This window comes from Capsicum annuum, chromosome 6, assembly GCF_002878395.1.
Source record: "Capsicum annuum cultivar UCD-10X-F1 chromosome 6, UCD10Xv1.1, whole genome shotgun sequence".
In the NCBI taxonomy this organism is placed as follows: domain Eukaryota; kingdom Viridiplantae; phylum Streptophyta; class Magnoliopsida; order Solanales; family Solanaceae; genus Capsicum; species Capsicum annuum.
Window position 1 is genome coordinate 210363229 of NC_061116.1, and position 19684 is coordinate 210382912.

Sequence of the window (19684 nt, forward strand, 5' to 3'; positions counted from 1 at the left end):
TTTCGTTTTGTTCTTCTTTTTTCTATTTTATTTTGTTTCTTTTTTTCTTTTATTTTTATACTTCTATTTCTTTTTCTTCCTTTTTTTTCTTTTTTCACTTCTCTTTTTTTCGTTTTTTCCTTTTTATATTTTTATTTTTTTTTTATTTTTTTTACTCTTCTATCTCTAACTTTTATTTTGAAAAGACAACTATGTATATCACATACACATATTCAAAAAACATACAAAATACATAGCCATACAGTTCTGGATATGTATTTCAGTACAAAAGATACATATGTATTTACGAAATACATATCATATTCATATTAAACAATAACAAACATAACTATACTATATATCTTCATATGTATTTGTGAAATACAAAGGTGACTCTTATAAAATAAGAATATACATATGGATCAGGTATGTATTCTGTAAATACATATGCAGAGCTATATGTATTTTATACGGTGTTGGATTTATTTTTGAACTGTACATATTATGTCATTTTAAAGGGTAACATATGTACTTATTTGTTTTCTTTTACTGTTTAAGATATGTATCTGGTATTTTTTTATTACCTATATGTAAATGTATATAATTGTCTTTTTTGTTATAGAGATTTTGTGTCCTATATCTTTATATATACATGTGAGTCAAATATGTATTTCTGTAAATACATATGCAGATATATATGCATGTTTTTTACCGTAAATATATATATGCAGATCTGTACGTCTATTTGTTTTGTATATTTTTTGAATATGTATATATATGATATAAATATTTGTCTTTTACAAATAAAAGATAGACATAGAAGAGTAAAAAAAAAAAAAGAAAAAATAGAAAAAAAACAAAATCAAAAAAAAAAAATTCAAAAAAAAAAGGAGAAATAAAAGTGTAAAAAATAAAAGTGAAAAAAATTAAAACAAGAAGAAGAAAACAAAAAAAAATATGAGAAAAGAAAAAAAATAAAACGAAAAAGGAAAAAAAAAAAAAAAAGAGTAGAAAAGAGAAAATAAAGTGAAAAGGAAAAAATAGAAAAGAAAAAGAAATTAAAATAAAAAAAAAAAGATTAAAAAAATGAAAAAACTAACAAGAAAAAATAGTTAGATATATAAGAGAATGATATTTTGAAATTTTGAAGATCCGGAAATAATAATCTTCATATTTGAGTTTGATTTGGAAAAAGGAATTTTTCTACTTTAAATAAGAGTAATTTATGAAAATTTAATTAGGTGGGATAATTATTTCTTATTTAACTCAACTAATTTGAGTAAAACATGAACAATAAATCTTGTTGTATATGTATTTGTATAGCAACAGTTCACTTAAATACAAAATACAATTTGCTATTTTTCGCAATTATGAATTTGTTGCTATAAGAGTTACAATTAAGGCTCTATAGTTGCTATTTCTGAAATTTTCCCCAAAATGTTTCCCTATATATGCATTTTTCAAAAATAATATTTTTTTGTACTTAAGTTTGATTTCATGTCAAATAAAAAAAAAAGGGTAACTTACATAAATCCCTGAATCTTTAAGTAATATTACATAAAATTCTGACTATTTTGTTAATTATATTTTATCCTGATTTTTTTAAACGGTGATACATATGTTATATGGTGATACATATAAAAAAAGTGATACATTTGAAACTAGCAAGATATTTATTTAAGGAAATAATAGATTCTCTTTTATTCATTGTATTCTTTTATTTAAGAAAAATATCTAATTTTTCTCCCTTTTTAAATTTAATTTAGGTGTTTTAATTATATTTCTCTTTTTCGTCTTTAATTATGAAAGATATATTTTTGAGGGTCTTTTTTCTCTTTTTTCGTCTGTTTTTTTTAATTTAATTTTAATTATGTTTCAATTCTGCTTTTAGTTTTTTTTTTAAAAAATATTATTACTTTTGTTTCCTACACTGACTACACCATTACCTTTTATTAATAACATATGAATCACCCAATAATTGAAATAAATAACTGTATCTACCATATGAATCACCATAATACCATATATATCACCCATTAATATCATATGAATCACCCAATAATTGAAATAAATAATTGTATCTACCATATGAATCACCACAATACCATATATATGAATCAACCAATAATTAAAATAAATAATTGTATCTACCATATGAATCACCATAATACCATATATATATCACCCATTAATATCATATAAATCACCCAATAATTGTAGAGTTAATACATCAAAATGATCCTAAACTTGACACAAAATTATAACTTTAACCTTAAACTTTGACAGTGCACAAATATGACCTTTAACTATTCAAAACTGCACAAATATGACCTCCAATCCTACGTGGCAAAACGCGTGTTCAACACGCAAAATTGGGCGCGTCTAGCTTAAAATCTAAGAGCATAATACATAAATATAACCTTAAACTTTGACAGTACACAAATATGACCTTTAACTATTCAAAACTGCACAAATATGACCTTTAAATGACTCTTCACTATTATTTTTTCATTATTTTCGGCTCAAAGATGAAAATGACATCTAATTTGTTTTGTCATTGCGGAAAAAGAGCAATATTGAAGATTTATTAATTAGGCGGGTCAACCTCATATGAAAAATCGAGCGGGTATGTATATATATTATAAAGCAGAGGACGAATTTAAGTTATATAATATATCTAAATATTATTTATTTAAATATTAAATAAAGATGAAACAATACTAATAATAAAAAATTTATAGTTTTAATAAAACGTTATTAAATTAATTTTATTAAGGATAGTAATAGTAGTAGTATATTAAATTAGCGTTATCAAATCAACGTAATTAAAATATTATTAAATTAACGCTATTAAATTAACGAGGGGCGGACCTACGTGGTTGCCATGGGATTCACCCGAACCCCCTCGGGAAAAAAATTATGTTGTATATATATAAGATAAAAAATGTATATATATGTACGTATATTAATGTTGAACCACATGAAACAAGGAACTTAGATAGCCTAGCGGTGTTGTTTGCTCTTCTTGGGCACTTCCTTCAGCCTACTGTGCGGGTTCGATCCTTGCTAGTGACTATTTTTTTTTTAATTGAAAAAAAAGCTAGGTGTTGCTGCTATAGAAATAAATAAAATAATAATAATTTTTTAAAATTAAAAAAAGTTAGGTGCTGCTACAATAGAAATAAATAAAAAAATTATTATAATAATAACAACAACAACAACAACAACAACAACAATAATAATAATAGAAAAAAAATGATGTCATTTTAACACAAAAAGCAAAACCTTGACAGTGTACAAATATGACCTTTAACTATTCAAAACTGCACAAATATGACCTCTCCAAGTCAGCGTTTTTAACGACATGAAACCGTGTGATTGGATTACCTTTTCACATAGGCTCGAGTGAGACTCACGCATGGGGTTGCAAAATCGAAGGTCATATTTGTTCAGGTTTTGAATAGTTAAAGATCTTATTTGTGCATTCTCAAAGTTTAAAGTAAAGTTATAATTTGGTGTCAAGTTTAGAGTCATTTTTATGTATTAACTCGTAATTGTATCTACCATATGAATCAACATAATACAATATGTATCACCAGTTAAAATCATACAAAATGTATCTATCGTATAAATCACCATAATACCCATATAATAATATCATATCTATCGTATGAGTACAGAACTATGAGTGTCTGGTTTCTTGGAGGATGAGAATTTCTCTAGCAAGGGCTCTTTTCGTTCAGCCTACTCTATTGCTGTTGGATGAACCTACTAATCATCTTGATCTTCGGGCTGTTCTATGGTTAGAGGAGTACCTGTGCAGATGGAAGAAAACTCTGGTCGTTGTTTCACATGATCGAGACTTCCTTAATACTGTTACCAGTGACATTATTCATCTCCATGACATGAAACTGCACCTCTATCGGTGTAAATTTGATGATTTTGAAATTGTGTTTGAACAACGTTGCCAGGCTATGAACAAAAAGTATGATGATTATATTAAGCACAGAGGAGCTGCCAAGAGATCTGGAGATCCCCCTCAGAAGTGGAGGGACTACAGGGTGGAGTTCCACTTCCCTGAGCCTACCGAACTGACACCTCCACTTCTTCTGCTAATTGAGGTCAGCTTCAGTTACCCTAATCGACCAGATTTCAGGCTCTGTGATGTTGATGTTGGAATTGATATGGGGACTCGAGTTGCTATTGTTGGGCCCAATGGAGAGGGCAAATCGACCTTGCTTATCCACTTGTCAGGTGACTTGGTTCCTACAGAAGGTGAAGTCCGCAGGAGTCAAAAGTTGAGGATTGGAAGGTACTCGCAGCATTTTGTTGATCTTCTCACAATGGATGAGACACCTGTCCAGTACCTGCTTGGTCTTCAACCAGATCAAGAGGGACCTAGTAAGCAAGAAGCCGTTCGTGCAAAGCTAGGAAAATTTGGACTTGCCAGCCATAACCATCTTACCCCTATTTTAAAGTTGTCTGGAGGACAAAAGGCTAGAGTTGTCTTTACGTCTATTTCCATGTCGAAGCCTCACATCTTGATATTAGATGAGCCAACAAACCATTTGGACATGCAGAGTATCGATGCTTTGGCAAATGCTCTTGAGGAATTCACTGGTGGAGTTGTGTTAGTTAGTCATGACTCGAGGCTCTTATCAAGGCTTTGTGATGACGAAGAAAGAAGTGAAATATGGATAGTTGAGAATGGGACCGTTGTAAAGTTCCCAGATACATTTGATGAGTACAAGGCAGAACTTGTAAGGCAAATCAGGGAAGAGGTCGATGATTGACGTTGCAACTGGTTTTTTCTATTGTAGTGTCTTTTGAGGGAGAGTGTGATCTTCTTTGGAGGGAGAGTTTTCTTTTTTGACTTCATATAAATGAACATAGTAACTAAATTATACTGTGTCATATTTTATCTATTTCTTGTTATGGTTTTGCCTCAGACAATTATGTCAGCAACATTGATATTTTCTTCACACCCAATATGCTCTGTCTTATGTTTAGGTCTCCGTCAAATTTGTCTCATTTTGCAACTTCAACTCGTGTTAGCATCATTGTATGTTTCTGTGGGTCGGGTTGGGGGTTCTGTAATCTCACTTTCTAGTTATGTAACATGAATGGTATGCTGGAATTACTGGAAAATGCGCATGATTATTGATTGTTTCTACTGTTTTTCTTAAATCTGCTACTCCAGAAGTTTCTGGAACTGTTTTTCACACAAAGAAATTATACTTGAATTTAAAGAATTTACAACTATCACTGTGTTTTAATGTGTTGTAGCATGTTTCTAATATCTCCCTTTATGACTGGTTACATGTAGTTTGTTTTTTCCGGTGACATAATAGTATTAAAGTTTGATACACTATTCAGTGTGTTTGAAACAAACTCGATAAATTTTGCTCCTACTGTAATTTTGAGGTGCTGGAGTTGCTGAAGGCATCTTTCGAGTCAAAAACAGTTCTGACTAGTGTTTTCATTAGTGGCATAAAAGTGGAGAAGTAGTCATAAAACAAAATGGATTTGGAGGTTTTCTTTGGTTAGCACTATTTCAAAATCGCTTTACCATTTAAAGAGCATGCAGTGGCGGCACCATTGAGTTGATTTTCTGTATCCCTTTATTTCCTTTCACGAAGATACATCGTGGTGACCAAATGAAGAATATATATGGTGCAACTCTGTGGCTCCTTGTTTCTAAGATAGAATTGATCATAAGTCATACAACCTTCTGCTGCTCGAAGTAGCCTAAGAAGTGCTGATGTTGGTGATGCTAGCTTCAACTGTCACAAACTATACATGGAACTGCAGAACGATTATTATACTTATTCATCTGGCAATGGGATATAACAATTTCTCAAGTATGTGCTGTTTCATTCTATGTTAGTGGTCCAAATTCTTTTCAAAATGTCATTATATGTTTCTCATACTCCAATTGCCAACAGATTAAACCATGTTGATTTGTCTGTTTAGTCGGATATGATTCCACTTCTGTGCTTGCCCGATAATGTCCCATTGAAGCTTTCTTGAATCTATCCTTTTAATAATTGAACTTTCACTGATTGTTTTATATGTCATTGCCCTGTGCAAAAGTCATTCGTGGCATGGTCCTTCATTTGTACTCTTATCACTTGGTGGGTGCTGCTCTTCCAAACATCAGCACCTAAGGTGTAGAATTCTGTTGCAGTTACTATTACTAACTGATTTGACACTCAATCTGCTGTGTATGTAGAATAGAATTAATCAGATTATTGAAAGGCTTAAGAGCTAAGTGAATCTGAAAAGGATCTGAGGAAGATGTAAATCATAGAGAAATATCCATAGTTAGATTTTGTGATGTTTGAGTTTCTGTTGGTTTTTAGCTTTGAAATTGGAGAAATAGCAGAGAAGGAGTTGGAGAAACAAAAAATACGGTAATAGTATTGTCAAAGGGAATTTATTTTATTAATAACTCAAAACATGTATTTATAACTAGATTTCTAACTATACTCCAATTTAAATCGAGATAACTAATTCCTATTCAAATAATAAATGGACAACTAATTCCTAAGTTACATAGGACTCTAATAATTAAAAACTACTAAAAATATTTATTCCTACTTTATTTCTGAGACATATTTTCAACACTCCTCCTTGGATCAGAAATTGTCTCGGCTTCAGCTGAATTTGGCCTTTTGAATAAATCTGCCAATTCGTCTTTGTTCTTGCATGACTTATGTGCATCTTCTATTGGATTAAATATGAAACTTTTGTCTCTCATGTCAACTTGTAAAATCTCATGATTAGTAGAATCAAAGATTCGACAATATTTGTCTCTAATTAATAATTTAAATCCTTCTTTCATTAGCTGGCCAACACTTCACAAACTTTTGTCAATATCGGGCACGTAAAGAACATTTGAAATTATTTTTGTACCTGAAACTGTTTTGATTGCAACATTCCCTTTTCCTTCTCCAGAAATATAGTCACCATTCCCAATTCTGATTTTCTTATTTTTCAAAGGCAAAAACTCTTTAAAAAGAGTTTTGTCATATGTCATGTGGTTTGTACAACCACCATCAATCATCCAAAAATCAGATTTCTTGGTTGAAGATGTTGCCACAAATAAGTGATCTTCTTCTTCTTCTTCTTTGGTGACTTGGGCTTCTGCTTCATATTTTTGAGATTTGTTTTTGCAAATCACAGTTTCATGGCCAAGTTGATTGCAAATCTTGCATTGTGCATCTGGTCTCTTCCAACATTTAAATGGAGAATGACCTATTTTGCCACAGTGCTGGCAAGGTGGGTAATTTTTTCTTGAATTATTACATTTGCTTTGAGTCTTGTGGTTGGATGCCAAAGATCTTTCAACCATACCATTCTGCCTCATAAGCCTCCTTTGCTCTTGCACCTGCAACGTATGTAACAATTCTGCCAAGGTAATCTTGGACAGATCGTTTGTGTTTTTCAAGGTAGTTATTGATACTTCGTATCTTTCAGGCACAGTAACAAGAATTTTTTCAACAATTCTTGAATCTTTAAATTTTGTGCCAAGCAATCTTACCTTGTTAACAATGCTAAGAAGTCGGTCTGAGTACTCTTTGACGGTCTCAGATTCCTTCATCTTTTGCAATTCGAATTCCCTTATCAGATTCAATACTTTCATGCCTCGTATTCTTTCATCTCCAATATATTCTTCCTTCAGATAATCCCAAATTTCTTTTGGTAATTTAAGGGTCATAATTCTCATGAAAATTATTGGAGGCAGACTAGCAAATAAAGTTGCTTTTGACTTTGATTTTCTAATTTTCTTTTCCTTTCGAATTTTGATCTGGGCCACCGTGGAATTATCAGGCAGCGGAACAACATCATAATCCTCCTCCACAGCCTCCTAAAGATCTAAAGCCTCAAGATAAGTCTCCATTCTTATTGCCTAAAGATGGTAATTCTCACCATAAAAAACAGGAGGAGCTATTTGGAAAAAGTTATTTTCAGAATTCATCTCTCACAGGTCCCTCAAGAAACTGGCGCTCTGATACAATTGTTGAATTTTAGCTTTGAAATTGGAGAAATAACAGAGACAAAGAGTTGGAGAAAAATAAAATACGACAATAGTATTGTCAAAGGAAATTTATTTTATTAATAACTCAAAACATGTATTTATAGCTAAATTTCTAACTATACTCCAATTTAAATTGGATAACTAATTCCTATTCAAATAATAAAGGACTAAATCACATAGGACTCTAATAATTAAAAACTACTAAAAATATTTATTCCTACCTTATTTCTGAGACAGTTTCCTATTATTTAATCGCAGTTGTGTTTTGTTGAAATGCAGAACCAATTTTTTATAGAATCGTCATGTTATGGTGATAGGGAATTTGAGGCGATTCTACGATTTTACTCTGTTTCCAGTTGATCTAAATAGCCTAGAGCAAACAGATGGTGTAATAATCTGTATGTGGCTTCTATATTCCCATGGCTATGTGATTCTGAACTTTTAGCTTACTGGCCTAATGGCTGTAAAGTTGTCCAATGTTTAATCATCTTGTATCCATGAGAGGGCTTTCTTTGTAGTTTGCTTTGCAACTTGGAATTCGTCTTTATGCTTGAGTTTAAAAAGTTTCTGGAGCTGCCAATCGGTTGTCATGGTAATGCGTTTCTGACTAAATTCATCCTTATTGTTTTTATGTCAACTTTCTTTACATAAATATGCACAACAGCACAAATATTTTGAAGAGATGCCTAAAAGGGAAGAAAAAGAAATCCACTAAGCCAAAGTCAATTTAACATTGAGACAATGTGTAATCACAATGAATAGCAGTTACAAGTTTCTATCACATTGGGAGATCAAAGAGAATGGACAGATAAGAGTCATTTGCACTTTCACCATGCCCTCATAACTAATAACTTTTCATGGGGCATAAGTTTATATTTTCATATTATAACATCTTGTGAATTATATCCGAGCATGATTTCAGTTTCTAAAGAACTTATGACTCACTAGACATAAATTCCAATTACTAACGGACAAAAATTAAAGACAAGCTTATTTGAAGGGCAAAATGTGCAGTTTTCTGGAGATAGATAAAGGTCTTTTAATGCCTTTGCCCATCTTTCCTGCTAGCTAGGACTCAATACAACCTGGGCAAATACATTATGAAACCAAAAAATGGCAAGAGTTAAACAATAATAGTTGTAAGATTCTTCAGGGAAAAAAGATCTGATCGAACAGAAAATACTAAATAAGTAAATCTGGAGAGATCAAACTCTCCACAAAGCTTGTTTCACTATACTTGAAGATTCAACAGTTAGCGCCTGTCGAAAAGTATAGTTACCACCATTAGTCCTCATTTTTCACTCTTTTTGAAAGGTCAAAGATGAATAAGTATAGATTTTGAATTCTTGGATTTCATTAAGTAGAAATGAAGGAAATTAATAGGATTCACAGTTACTAGCCGATATACATAAATTATATACGGTTATACACGTATCAAGTATCCACCAGCTATTTTTAGTTTAAACGGTTGAGTGAACGACTCTTTAGGTTCATTTCAAGTAATATATAACTGTTAATATTGCACAATGAAACCGTCATGTCGCCATACTGACAATGTAAGCAAAAAACTTCACTGTGCTCATGTCGGAGACATTGGGACAGTTGTTATATCATTTGTGCAGGTCGCTACTTATGTGACAAGGAATTTCAACATTTACACTAAACCAAGATCAAATATATAAGATATTCTTCACCCCTTCGTTATACTCATCTATCCCTCGATGTCAAGTCTTTTTCTGCCTCAATTCGGCCTTGCGATTTCCTAATCAGTTACCTATGGAAAGACACTATTTCTATACCATCAGATTATTCAAAGGATAACTTATGGTAATAATTCATGAAAAGTAGGATTAGTAGCCTTGAAAATAAGGCAAACTACGTGGTACGATAAATTAAAATACACTAATAAGCATATGAAATTAATGAATACTTGTGTCACAAATTTGGTGAAAAAGAGAAAGGGTATATAGGAAAAGGGGAAAGAAAAAGCTTAAAGTGGAGAAGAAGACTATCTGTCTGTTGAAGGAATTGGGAAATGTGTTTTTTTCCTAGTTAAAGCTTCCTGCTATATAGTTTGTATTCTTTTGATCTTTGCTTTCCTTTTTTGTTTTGCCCTTTTTTGCCCCTTTTTTTTAATGTGTGCGGAAAGTGAGGTTGCGATGATTCGGGCATGTGATGAGGAGGTGTACGGATGCTCCTGTACGGAGGTGTGAGAGTCTGGCTATGGATGGTTTTAGGCGGGGTAGAGGTAGACCAAAGAAATATTGGAGGGAGGTGATTAGGCACCTAACAGAGGACATAACCCTTGATAAGAAGGTGTAGAGGACTCAGATTAGGGCAGAGGGTTAGCGGTTAGGAGGTCAGCAGTTATAGTAGGGAAGACTGCTTTGTTCATATCTGCTCTTGGAGTTTCTTGTTCGTGTTGTTTCGGTGATTTCTATGATTTTGGATGGATAGTTTATAGTAGTACCTTGTGGGTGTCTTATTTCCTTTATTATCTAGCAATGTATTATCTCATTTTGTTGTGTGCTTTTATGTTTTTTGTCTGTTATACTGTTATATGTTTTGAGCCGGGGGTCTATCAGAAACAACCTCTCTACCTCATAGAAGGTAGTGGTAAGGACTACGTTATACACTGGGTATGTTGTTGTTGTTGTGTGTAACTGCATAAGATCATAATATAAGAGTTGCTGATACAATAAGAATACAACAGCAAATATCTGTGAATCGTCTGTGATTGCTCGTATACAAGTATTTCCGCACTATGTGTAAGGCTCATTTGCCATACTTTACGATTTTCAGATATGTTTAGGCCATTGGACCACATGTTTCACGTATTTAAAGTCACATATGCATGGTCATGATGATTGGTAGGCATGTCTAGTTGCCAATTCGCGATGTTCATGTGATTGCTCGTGCACAAGTTTATGTATGATCTTCCGCACTGTGCAAGGCTCATTTGCCATACTTTACGATTTTCAGATATGTTTAGGCCATTGAGCCATATGTTTCACTTATTTAAAGAAACATATGTATGTTCATGACATAGACAGTTGATCATCGATGGAAGTTAGAGGCGTTGGGTGCTGGCAACGTGCTCTTCCAGATTTGGCGTGTGACATTACTGTTGGCACAACCATATTACAGATTATTAACTCCAGCAATTTAAACTCATCTGAGTTTTTCACTAAACACCACGCGGATGCCAGAAGTATGTAAAATATGTTCATATGACACACTACTAAGTAGCCTACGTTCGTTTATACAACGCGTTGAATTACAGTTTAGTGAATTAGGATAGGTTAAGGATGTAACTAAACTTTAAAAATGTACATTAAATATGTTTTATGTTAAAATCTCAGTGTGTATGGAAGAAGTAACAAAGTCAAAAAATAATTGAAACAGTTGTATTAATTTTCAAACATAATTCTATTAATTTTTCAAACTTACAAGAGATTTGGTAGATGAATTTGTCAAAGTCACATGTTGTTCAAACAATTTGAAAATTGCTGGTACAAAAATAGAAATTTACACTAAATAAAGCTATTTTATTCATGAAGATATTATAAGAAGCAAGCATTTAACTTGTTTTATAAAACATTAACACTTGGATAACTATATATTGTTCATCATCTTGAAGTCATGTGGTTAAACAAAGGTTTCATTATATTTGCAACTCTATTTTACCATTTTTCGTTCGTTGGTGGTTGCTATGAAAGTGAAAGAGCAGCCCTAATGAGCTTCAAATCCTGTTGGGTTCGAAATCGAGAGGGCGTTATGCGGAAGCTTTTAGTTTGCAAACCAACTGTGATAATTTAGATAACAAATAAAACATATATTAAAAATACATATTATTAATATGATTCGGTCAAACAACCTATATATTAAGAACAATATTTAAAAAATAAAACCTATGAAAAAGTATAAACCTATGGGAGAAATCTCCCTAAACGAGACTCTTTTAACAACTACATTGTGGATGTAGACACCTAATTTCGTCCCTCCCCGATGTCGTTTTACCCATTTTTACCTTATCCTACCGTGTACCCTCACCCGTGTGATAATCCCTCCACAAAATGACAAAAAATAACAATCCCCTAACTAATTTATCTTATCCTAACAACCTACCCAATCAAAAGCTTCCACCTCTCTATCCACTCACATTTTTTTTTATCCTCACAATAACAAACTAAAAGAGAGGGGACCCATTTTGTCATGATTCTGATCATAAAAGGAGGGGGGCTCGGATACAGAAAGAGGGAAAAATTTTTGGCTTCCTTTCTTCTTCACAAAAACACCCTCACAGCCACATATACATACACAGCTTCTTCTCCACAGGGGGCCCACAAGGAAAAACATCGTCATAATCTTCAAGAAAAGAAGACGCCATTTTTGCCAGACCACTCACGATTCCCTCACAAAAAACACTCTCCGTCATCACTCATCCTCACCAAACACACGTCACTCCTCTCACCAAATAAAATCACGGATTTGGAACATATACACCATATTTTGGTTCCAATATTCCAGGCTCTTATTCATTGAATACAAACAAAGAAGGGGATGGGGATTTTGGGCCATTCACGAGTTCCACCCATACACTGAAAATTGCGAGAGAGAGCTGCAAGAGAGGGAGAGTGAGCTGCGAGAGGGAGAGAGAGCTGCGAGGGAGAAGTCGAGGTTAACATTTTCGCCGAGCTGTTCTCCGGAAAACACCACGGTTACCTTAAAATTGGGTTGTTATCATCTTTCGGCGCTTTCTGAGCTTTCCGAAACTCAGGTAAGTAGCAGAATCCGAGGTCAAAACAGTCCATAAATTTCAGTTTGAATCGTTGGTCTTTTGGGTATGTTCGTTTTTTATGAATTTTATCGAGTTGTCGGGTCCATGTTGAATTCGTTGAATCGAGGTCTTGGTTCGTGAGCTCCAAATCCATCGCTAAGTGTTCGGAATAAAATTGAGCTAGAAGTTGAGGTTCTCAGGCGTGGTTCTATCTCCGATATATTGAAAGCGACACTTGAGGTCCAATTCTATCTTCCTTTTTTTTTTTAAATTTTTTTTATGTGAATATGAATGATTTGTTATTTGATATGTTTGAATCTCTGTTTTTATGTTGGTTGATTTGGGATTTGAATATGAAGACTTGATTGGTGGATTGCGTATTGAATTGGTTTAATCATGTTGAGAAAGAAATTTGGGGGGAAAGAGTTCAGAATCGAATAAGATGAACGTTCATTAGTTTTTATTCATTTTTGGATAGTATTGACATTGATAGTATCATGTGTTAGATCGTTAAAGGGGTCGGCAAATACTAAGTTTGGGTAGGTAAATTGTAGAAAAATGGAGGATTATGATTTTGGTGAACGTGTGAATATTTGTTGAATGGTTCTTTCTATTTTAACGCACAAAAATTGAGAAAATGTATTCATTTAGTCGGGGAATGCCCCGAGACACATTGTATTTATTCACCGGGGAATGCCCCGAAGTATCATGTACACAGAGGAGGCCCGTGATCAAGGCCCGAGGCATCGGGTAAGGCATGGGAGCGTAGTTTTAGGATTAGCTTAGAATATGATTTATATTTTCGTATTTTTCTATTTTTGGATTGTATAATTGGACTGGACTTTACATTTCAGATTGTTTTGTTTTGTTTGATTATCTTGCATGCTTTTGTGTGGTTTATACATTTCTTAGTGCCAAAAATAGTCGATACACTCTACCAAGCGACCGTGGTTGAACCACGGGATCGAGAGGTGCCTAACACCTTCCCCTCGGTCAACAGAATTCCTTAGCCAGAATCTCTGTTCGCAAACCAGTTTAAAGAATCAAATGGTTTTGAAAAGGATTTTCTAATGGTGACCTGGCACACCAGATTATGCCAAGTGGCGACTCTGATTTCAAAAAAAAAAATGTAAAAACAATCCTTCTTCGAAACAAACAATTTTCATTTCTTTTCACTTAAATAATAAAACCCTTTCGAACTTTAAACTATAAACATTCTTTTTGGAGTCGAAAAAGGGGGTGTGATAGCTCTGGCAACTCTGCTGGGGAGACCAGTATGAGAATTCGGGCTTATTTTTGAGTCGTATCGGCTTTGTTTGGCATTACAAATGTATAAGCATTGTTTGTGATTATTGTTGATGTTATTTTCACTTTTGTGCGTTTTTGTGCTCTTTGTTTATAATATTTATCCTATGTGTTACCGCTTTATATCTGTCATCATGAGTCCACCCCCCGGCCCTCTTTCTGTAACAAGTCCGTATTACACGTGTTGTACACAACCTCTAGTTGAGTCACCCTTATTTTAGGGGGGAGCCGTCGGTGTTATGAAGTAGATGGAAAGCAAAGCAACCACTATCGACCATACGCTCCCCCGAACAGCCTTGTTAGTGAACCACAACGTAGGTCAGCCTTTAGGTCATGCTTATGTGCATCATACGGAGACCTAGCGAGACCCACGTGGCCCTTTGTAGTAGACTCACCTCTAAAGCATCCCTACGTGCTAACTGTTGCATTTTTAAGGGTAACGTGGTCATTTGACGGACTGATTTAAAAAAAAATATATAGAAAAAAGGTGAGTCGAAAAAGATGAATCAAAAGGAATGTCGTAGTTTATTTTAGAATTCTTTATGGCTTTTGTTCTTCACGATCCAAAACTCAAAAAGATTTTTTTTTACGTTTTACATTTGTCTTCTCAAAGTACCGTAAATTCAAAAAAAAAAAAAGAGTTTTGTTTGCCTTTTCTACTTATTTGTCAAAAATAAAAATACAAAAAAGATTTTTTTTCTTCATAATTAGTGGTGTCAGTCTTAGTTAAAGTGTCTAGCTGAAAATTCAAAAGTTTTTTTAAGTTTGTTTTTGGTTAGTGTCTCTTAAGTTAGGGTCAATTTATTAGTTAATCGTTAATTGTGCAATCTGGATGAACTACGCACACCTGATTCCCTTCCCTCGGGTTGGGATACGTAGGCAACCCTTAGGGGGCACTGTAATCTTTGTGTTGGCCTTTGTCTTATTATTAGCCTAGGTCTCTTGCCCCATAATCTAGAGTTGTTAGCCAAGTGGACTGACCTCGCTAAGTGCTTCTGTTCGGCAAATTGGAGTTATGAATGTGGTCTGTCCCATCGACATATGTTTGCGTCAAAAATCCCAAGGGTTGGGAATCTTCTACTCTTGTCGAATTTTTGAGATAACGTCTTGTGTTTTATTACATGATGGATTTGTCCACCAAGTCTAGAGTTTTGATTGTTTTCAAGGTGCCCAAAAAGTTAATCAAGTGGTGGGAAATGTTTAACTATGTTGATCAGCAGAAACTGATTAAAATATTAGATGATCTTACGGAACTTCTGCATATTACCCCTCGTCCAGATTTAATAGAGGTTTTGTTGACCTTTTGGGATCCAAGTAGTTTGGTGTTCAAGTTTGGGGAATGTGAAATGACTCCTACCTTGGCAGAAATATCTAGTTTATTGCATTTGCCCTATATCGAGAAGGATATGATCTGAGCACGAAATCACACTGGCGTGAAATTTTTGCAGTCTTGTGGTTTCCTTAGATTTTTTGTTCGCTAGATTCGGGCCCTCGGAAGATTTTGATTGCCTTTGGGATGAATTTCATGTGACTAAGGAGAAGTGGGAGAGAAAGCGTCTTAAAGTCTTCACCCTCGCTTTGTTAGGTACTTTAATGTTTCCACTAGAAGAAAGACGTATTAATACCCGTTTGCAATTTGTGGTGATGGCCCTATTTCATAAGGATCAAAACGATAAAGGCACTAATCAAAAGGGCAGGTTCACTCTCATACCCATGATCTTAACAGAAATATATAAGGCTTTAACCGAAGTAAAGGGGGGAAGGAGATTTTTTGAGGGCAGTTACCTGATATTGCAGTTATGGATGATGGAGCATTTGCATGCGCCTTCTTTAGTTAGACCAGACGTGTTAGATCATTGTATTCCCAATCAAGTGAAAGTCATGGACTCCAGGTTGCATTTGGATAAATTCTCGTTACCCGTGGGAGTCGACACTTGGATTGAATTTCTTGAGTCAAGAACCGGGGATAACATTTTGTGGACTTATCTGTGGCTTCGACCGAAGATAATCTTGTTGGGTTGTCAGACGTAGCTCCCTTTAGTCATGTTAGGGCTCAATTGAACTAGACCATACAGTCCTTCTAGGGTAATGCACCAGTTGGGTAGGCTGCAGGACGTGCCACCAGCAGTGGATCTTCTGAAGGATATTGAGTACTTCAAGGACCAAGCCTTAGGTGAGAGCAAGTACGAGCAGTTTTGGAAGCATGCAACAAAGCTAGGTGTGGACACACTCAAAGAAAGTTTGGATAATACAAGGTACACTTAGGGATATGGGATTTGGCTTCAATCTATCCCTCGGGGTATCAGTCAACCCTTACAGCACAGCTTAGAGAGAGAATACAGGAAGAATGTATAGTAGACGACCATCAGGATGAAAGTGAAGGGTACAAAGTGGAAACACTGAGAGTTCAGTTAGCAGATTTGTTCAAGACGGTAGAGAGGTGTCAGAATAATCTTTCCAAGTGCACTCCTCATGAGGCAGGAATACGGGCCCGAAGCTTCTTCCCCAGTATCAGGGTGTCTTTACAGGATATGCTACAAAGTTTAAATGGGAGAAAGAGAACTTCACAGGCAGGTCCATCTCAGCCAGGGTCATCACGCAGAGCACCAGTCGGAAAGAGTGTTTCTTATCTTTATTCAGTTTGAGTTTTTTATGTGTCTGTCATTGCAGGGTGGTGTCTACTTTAAGTCGAAGTCAAGTTGTTTTTGGTATTAGGGTCTTTATTAGTAATTTCACCTATGTCGTCTTAGGTTAGCCAAATATGGAAAAGAATTATATTTTTTTCTTTCAGGAAAAGTAAAAGTAATTATGGTAATTTTTATTTTCCTACTAAGAAAAAATAAAACTTAAATATAGTAAGAAAATCAAGGCAAAAAACCTAACAAATCCTTGCTGACTGATCCATCTAATTGGTTATCTTCATGGCAAGGCGAAAATTGTTGCAGTTGGAAAGGAATCAAATGCTTGAGTTCAGGTCATGTTATAGTTGTCAACCTCCAGAATCCTCATCCGATTGAAGTCAAGATCAATATTAATATGGAAGTTGTTTCAAATTCTCAAAGCATGTCCGATTTTGCCCTCAAAGGTATTATATCTCCATTGCTCTTGTACATATCACTGCTTCATGACCGAGTTGGTTGCACTCGGTGCACTTAGCATCAGTGATACAGGACAGCCCAAGGAACTCACGAAATGGGGCAAAAAATAGTCCAAACACACTTCAAAATAGTCCACTAATCTTAAGGATTCGAGGACCAAGATGGAGACCACTCTCGGATTCGCTACTACAACACAATAGTGAGATAAAGAGCTATGTTTTCAACACCAAATTAGCAGAAACACAAAAAGAAGAAGGTGAACACAATGACTACAAGATTCAAATTCAACAACAAGAAGAAGAACACAAGATTACAACACAAACTTTAAACAAGATTACAATGAAAGTAAAAGGATATATAGATAGACCACATGAAGGAATAATCTTAAGAACCCAAAAATGGACAATATTGGACCCTTAAGGTTACCCACAACAATAAACCTATCTCTTACGAGGATACAAGTTCGGATTTCACCTCCCAAGCATCAATGTTTCCAAGCAAATACAACATACAAGTGATTCCACCCTTGTATAGTGCCCTAGTTTTGGTTTGTTCACTCCTTCATCTAGAGAGAGCTTGTTAAAAGTGTTCTACACTCACAAATATCATCAAAATGTCATGACTCGATTTCTCAAGACATGATGGTGCCTACTTTAACCCACCAGTAGGAAAGCCAAGCCATAATCCAAAATGATAAGTAACGGGCTAACAGATAGAGACCAAATAAAGGATCATGTATAATAATAATAAGTAAAAACTAAGTAAGAGTAATATATTATATCAAAAGGAAATGAGAAAAAAAAAGACCAACTATACAATGAGTCCCTCCCAAGACCTGATAAGGTCAGTACTAGAGCCATTACTAAAAGGTACCTAGAGTACTAGACAAAAATATAAAATGTACACAATATAAACAAATAGTCTCGAGAGCAAAAGACTAACTGGAATACATAGAAGAGGATCAGCCTCAGATAATAGCAAGCTCACCCTGCTTTGAATCAGTGATGGAAGGTAGGAACCACGTTAACATCGACTGCTATTACCCTGATCTGCATCAGAAAAAGATGCAAAAGTGTAGTATGAGTACCAAAAAAACCACGGGTACTCAGTAGACATCATCGGCCGACTGAGCTTTATACAGAAAAGGTCTAACTACAATGCGAGGGCGTAATCTGAGTCATTAGTAGATAGGGATGCAAAGGTAAAGAACTACCAAACTACGCAATGTCTGTAAAGAAATAAACTTATGCGATACCAAAAAATAAATAATGCAGTAATAACAGATAAATCAAACATAATCTAATTGGGCCCCCATAGGCCCGCTAGGCACACAAAATAACCTAACTGAGCCCCCATAAGCCCGCTAGGCACACTGAAGAAGACAATTAACCCAACCGTACCCCCATAAGCCGGTGGGACACCTAAGTAACAAAAATAAACATAATAATCTAAAACTGCAGTGATCCCAATAAATCATTATAGTTATCTAGATGTGCACCGGACTTGAACCGGAATTCATAGTACCCATAATAATCAAATGCCGAACTCGAACCGAAACTCATAGTAACCATAATAGTCAATTGCCGGACTCGAACCGGAACTTATAGTAACCATAATAGTCAATTGCCGGACTCGAACCGAAACTCATAGTAACCATAATAATCATTTGCCGGACTCGAACTGAAACTCATAGTAACAATAACCATCGGAAGTAATAAAATTCATACCATATCATAACAATGTCAATGTCTAAACAATCATCCGTTAATCTTAATTAACTAGGAATAAATTCAAGGTTTCGCAATTTAATTAATATATTATATGCCTATATTATCCTATGCTTATTATATACTCTTATACATATATACTTTTCAAATAATTATATATGTATACATGTTTCATATAACTATTTCTAAAGGTATATTGAAAGATGAATAAGAGAAGCAATTGTATATATGAACAACTATACTTTCAAATAAAAAGTATTTTTACGTCTCAAAGTGATAGATGCTATATTATATTAAAAGATAATTTTTCAAAAATTTTCTAGAATGGGGTCCTAATCCGGATAAATAAGACAGTTTATATATATAAAAAATGCACATCTACAAGAATTTATCCAAGGCTAACATAATAGTTTACATTTTTAGTAATTAAGTTCAATCTAAAGATCGGAAAAACCTAGCCTACCTGGACGCCAAAGTTATAATATCTTTCCGCAAAACCTCCGAATACTATCTCACTAGAACCCAAATTTGACCAACATTAAAGAAATTGTTTTCCACAACGCCTCGTAATTTATAAGCAATTTTGCAAGGCTAAACAAGAAACCTAACTAATTTAAAAAAAATAAAATAAACGAAGGTTCAGATATGGAAAAACAGAAAGCTAACGGTAAGGGAATGGTTCACTTTAATATGGCAGATGCAAATATTTTCAAGGAAATGAGAAAGATGTAAGTAGTTGGAAAGTTTTCTTTTT

The 19684-nt window shown here is 34.4% G+C and overlaps 1 protein-coding gene and 1 long non-coding RNA gene across 2 annotated transcripts in view; both read left to right on the top strand.

Annotated features, from left to right (window-relative positions):
- Positions 1 to 4958, top strand: part of LOC107863948 (ABC transporter F family member 4-like) — a 13663-nt gene extending 8705 nt beyond the window's left edge. Inside the window, exon 2 of the mRNA XM_047414549.1 lies at positions 3660 to 4958. Within this exon, the coding sequence (XP_047270505.1) occupies positions 3660 to 4772 (1113 nt within the window). The 3' untranslated portion in view covers positions 4773 to 4958. The remainder of the gene's footprint in view (positions 1 to 3659) is intronic.
- A 7310-nt stretch (positions 4959 to 12268) lies between these two features.
- LOC124899336 lies at positions 12269 to 13676 on the top strand. The gene is made up of 2 exons (XR_007056775.1): positions 12269 to 13040; positions 13160 to 13676. It is a non-coding gene; the product is annotated as an uncharacterized LOC124899336 (long non-coding RNA).
- The last annotated feature ends 6008 nt before the right edge of the window (positions 13677 to 19684 follow it).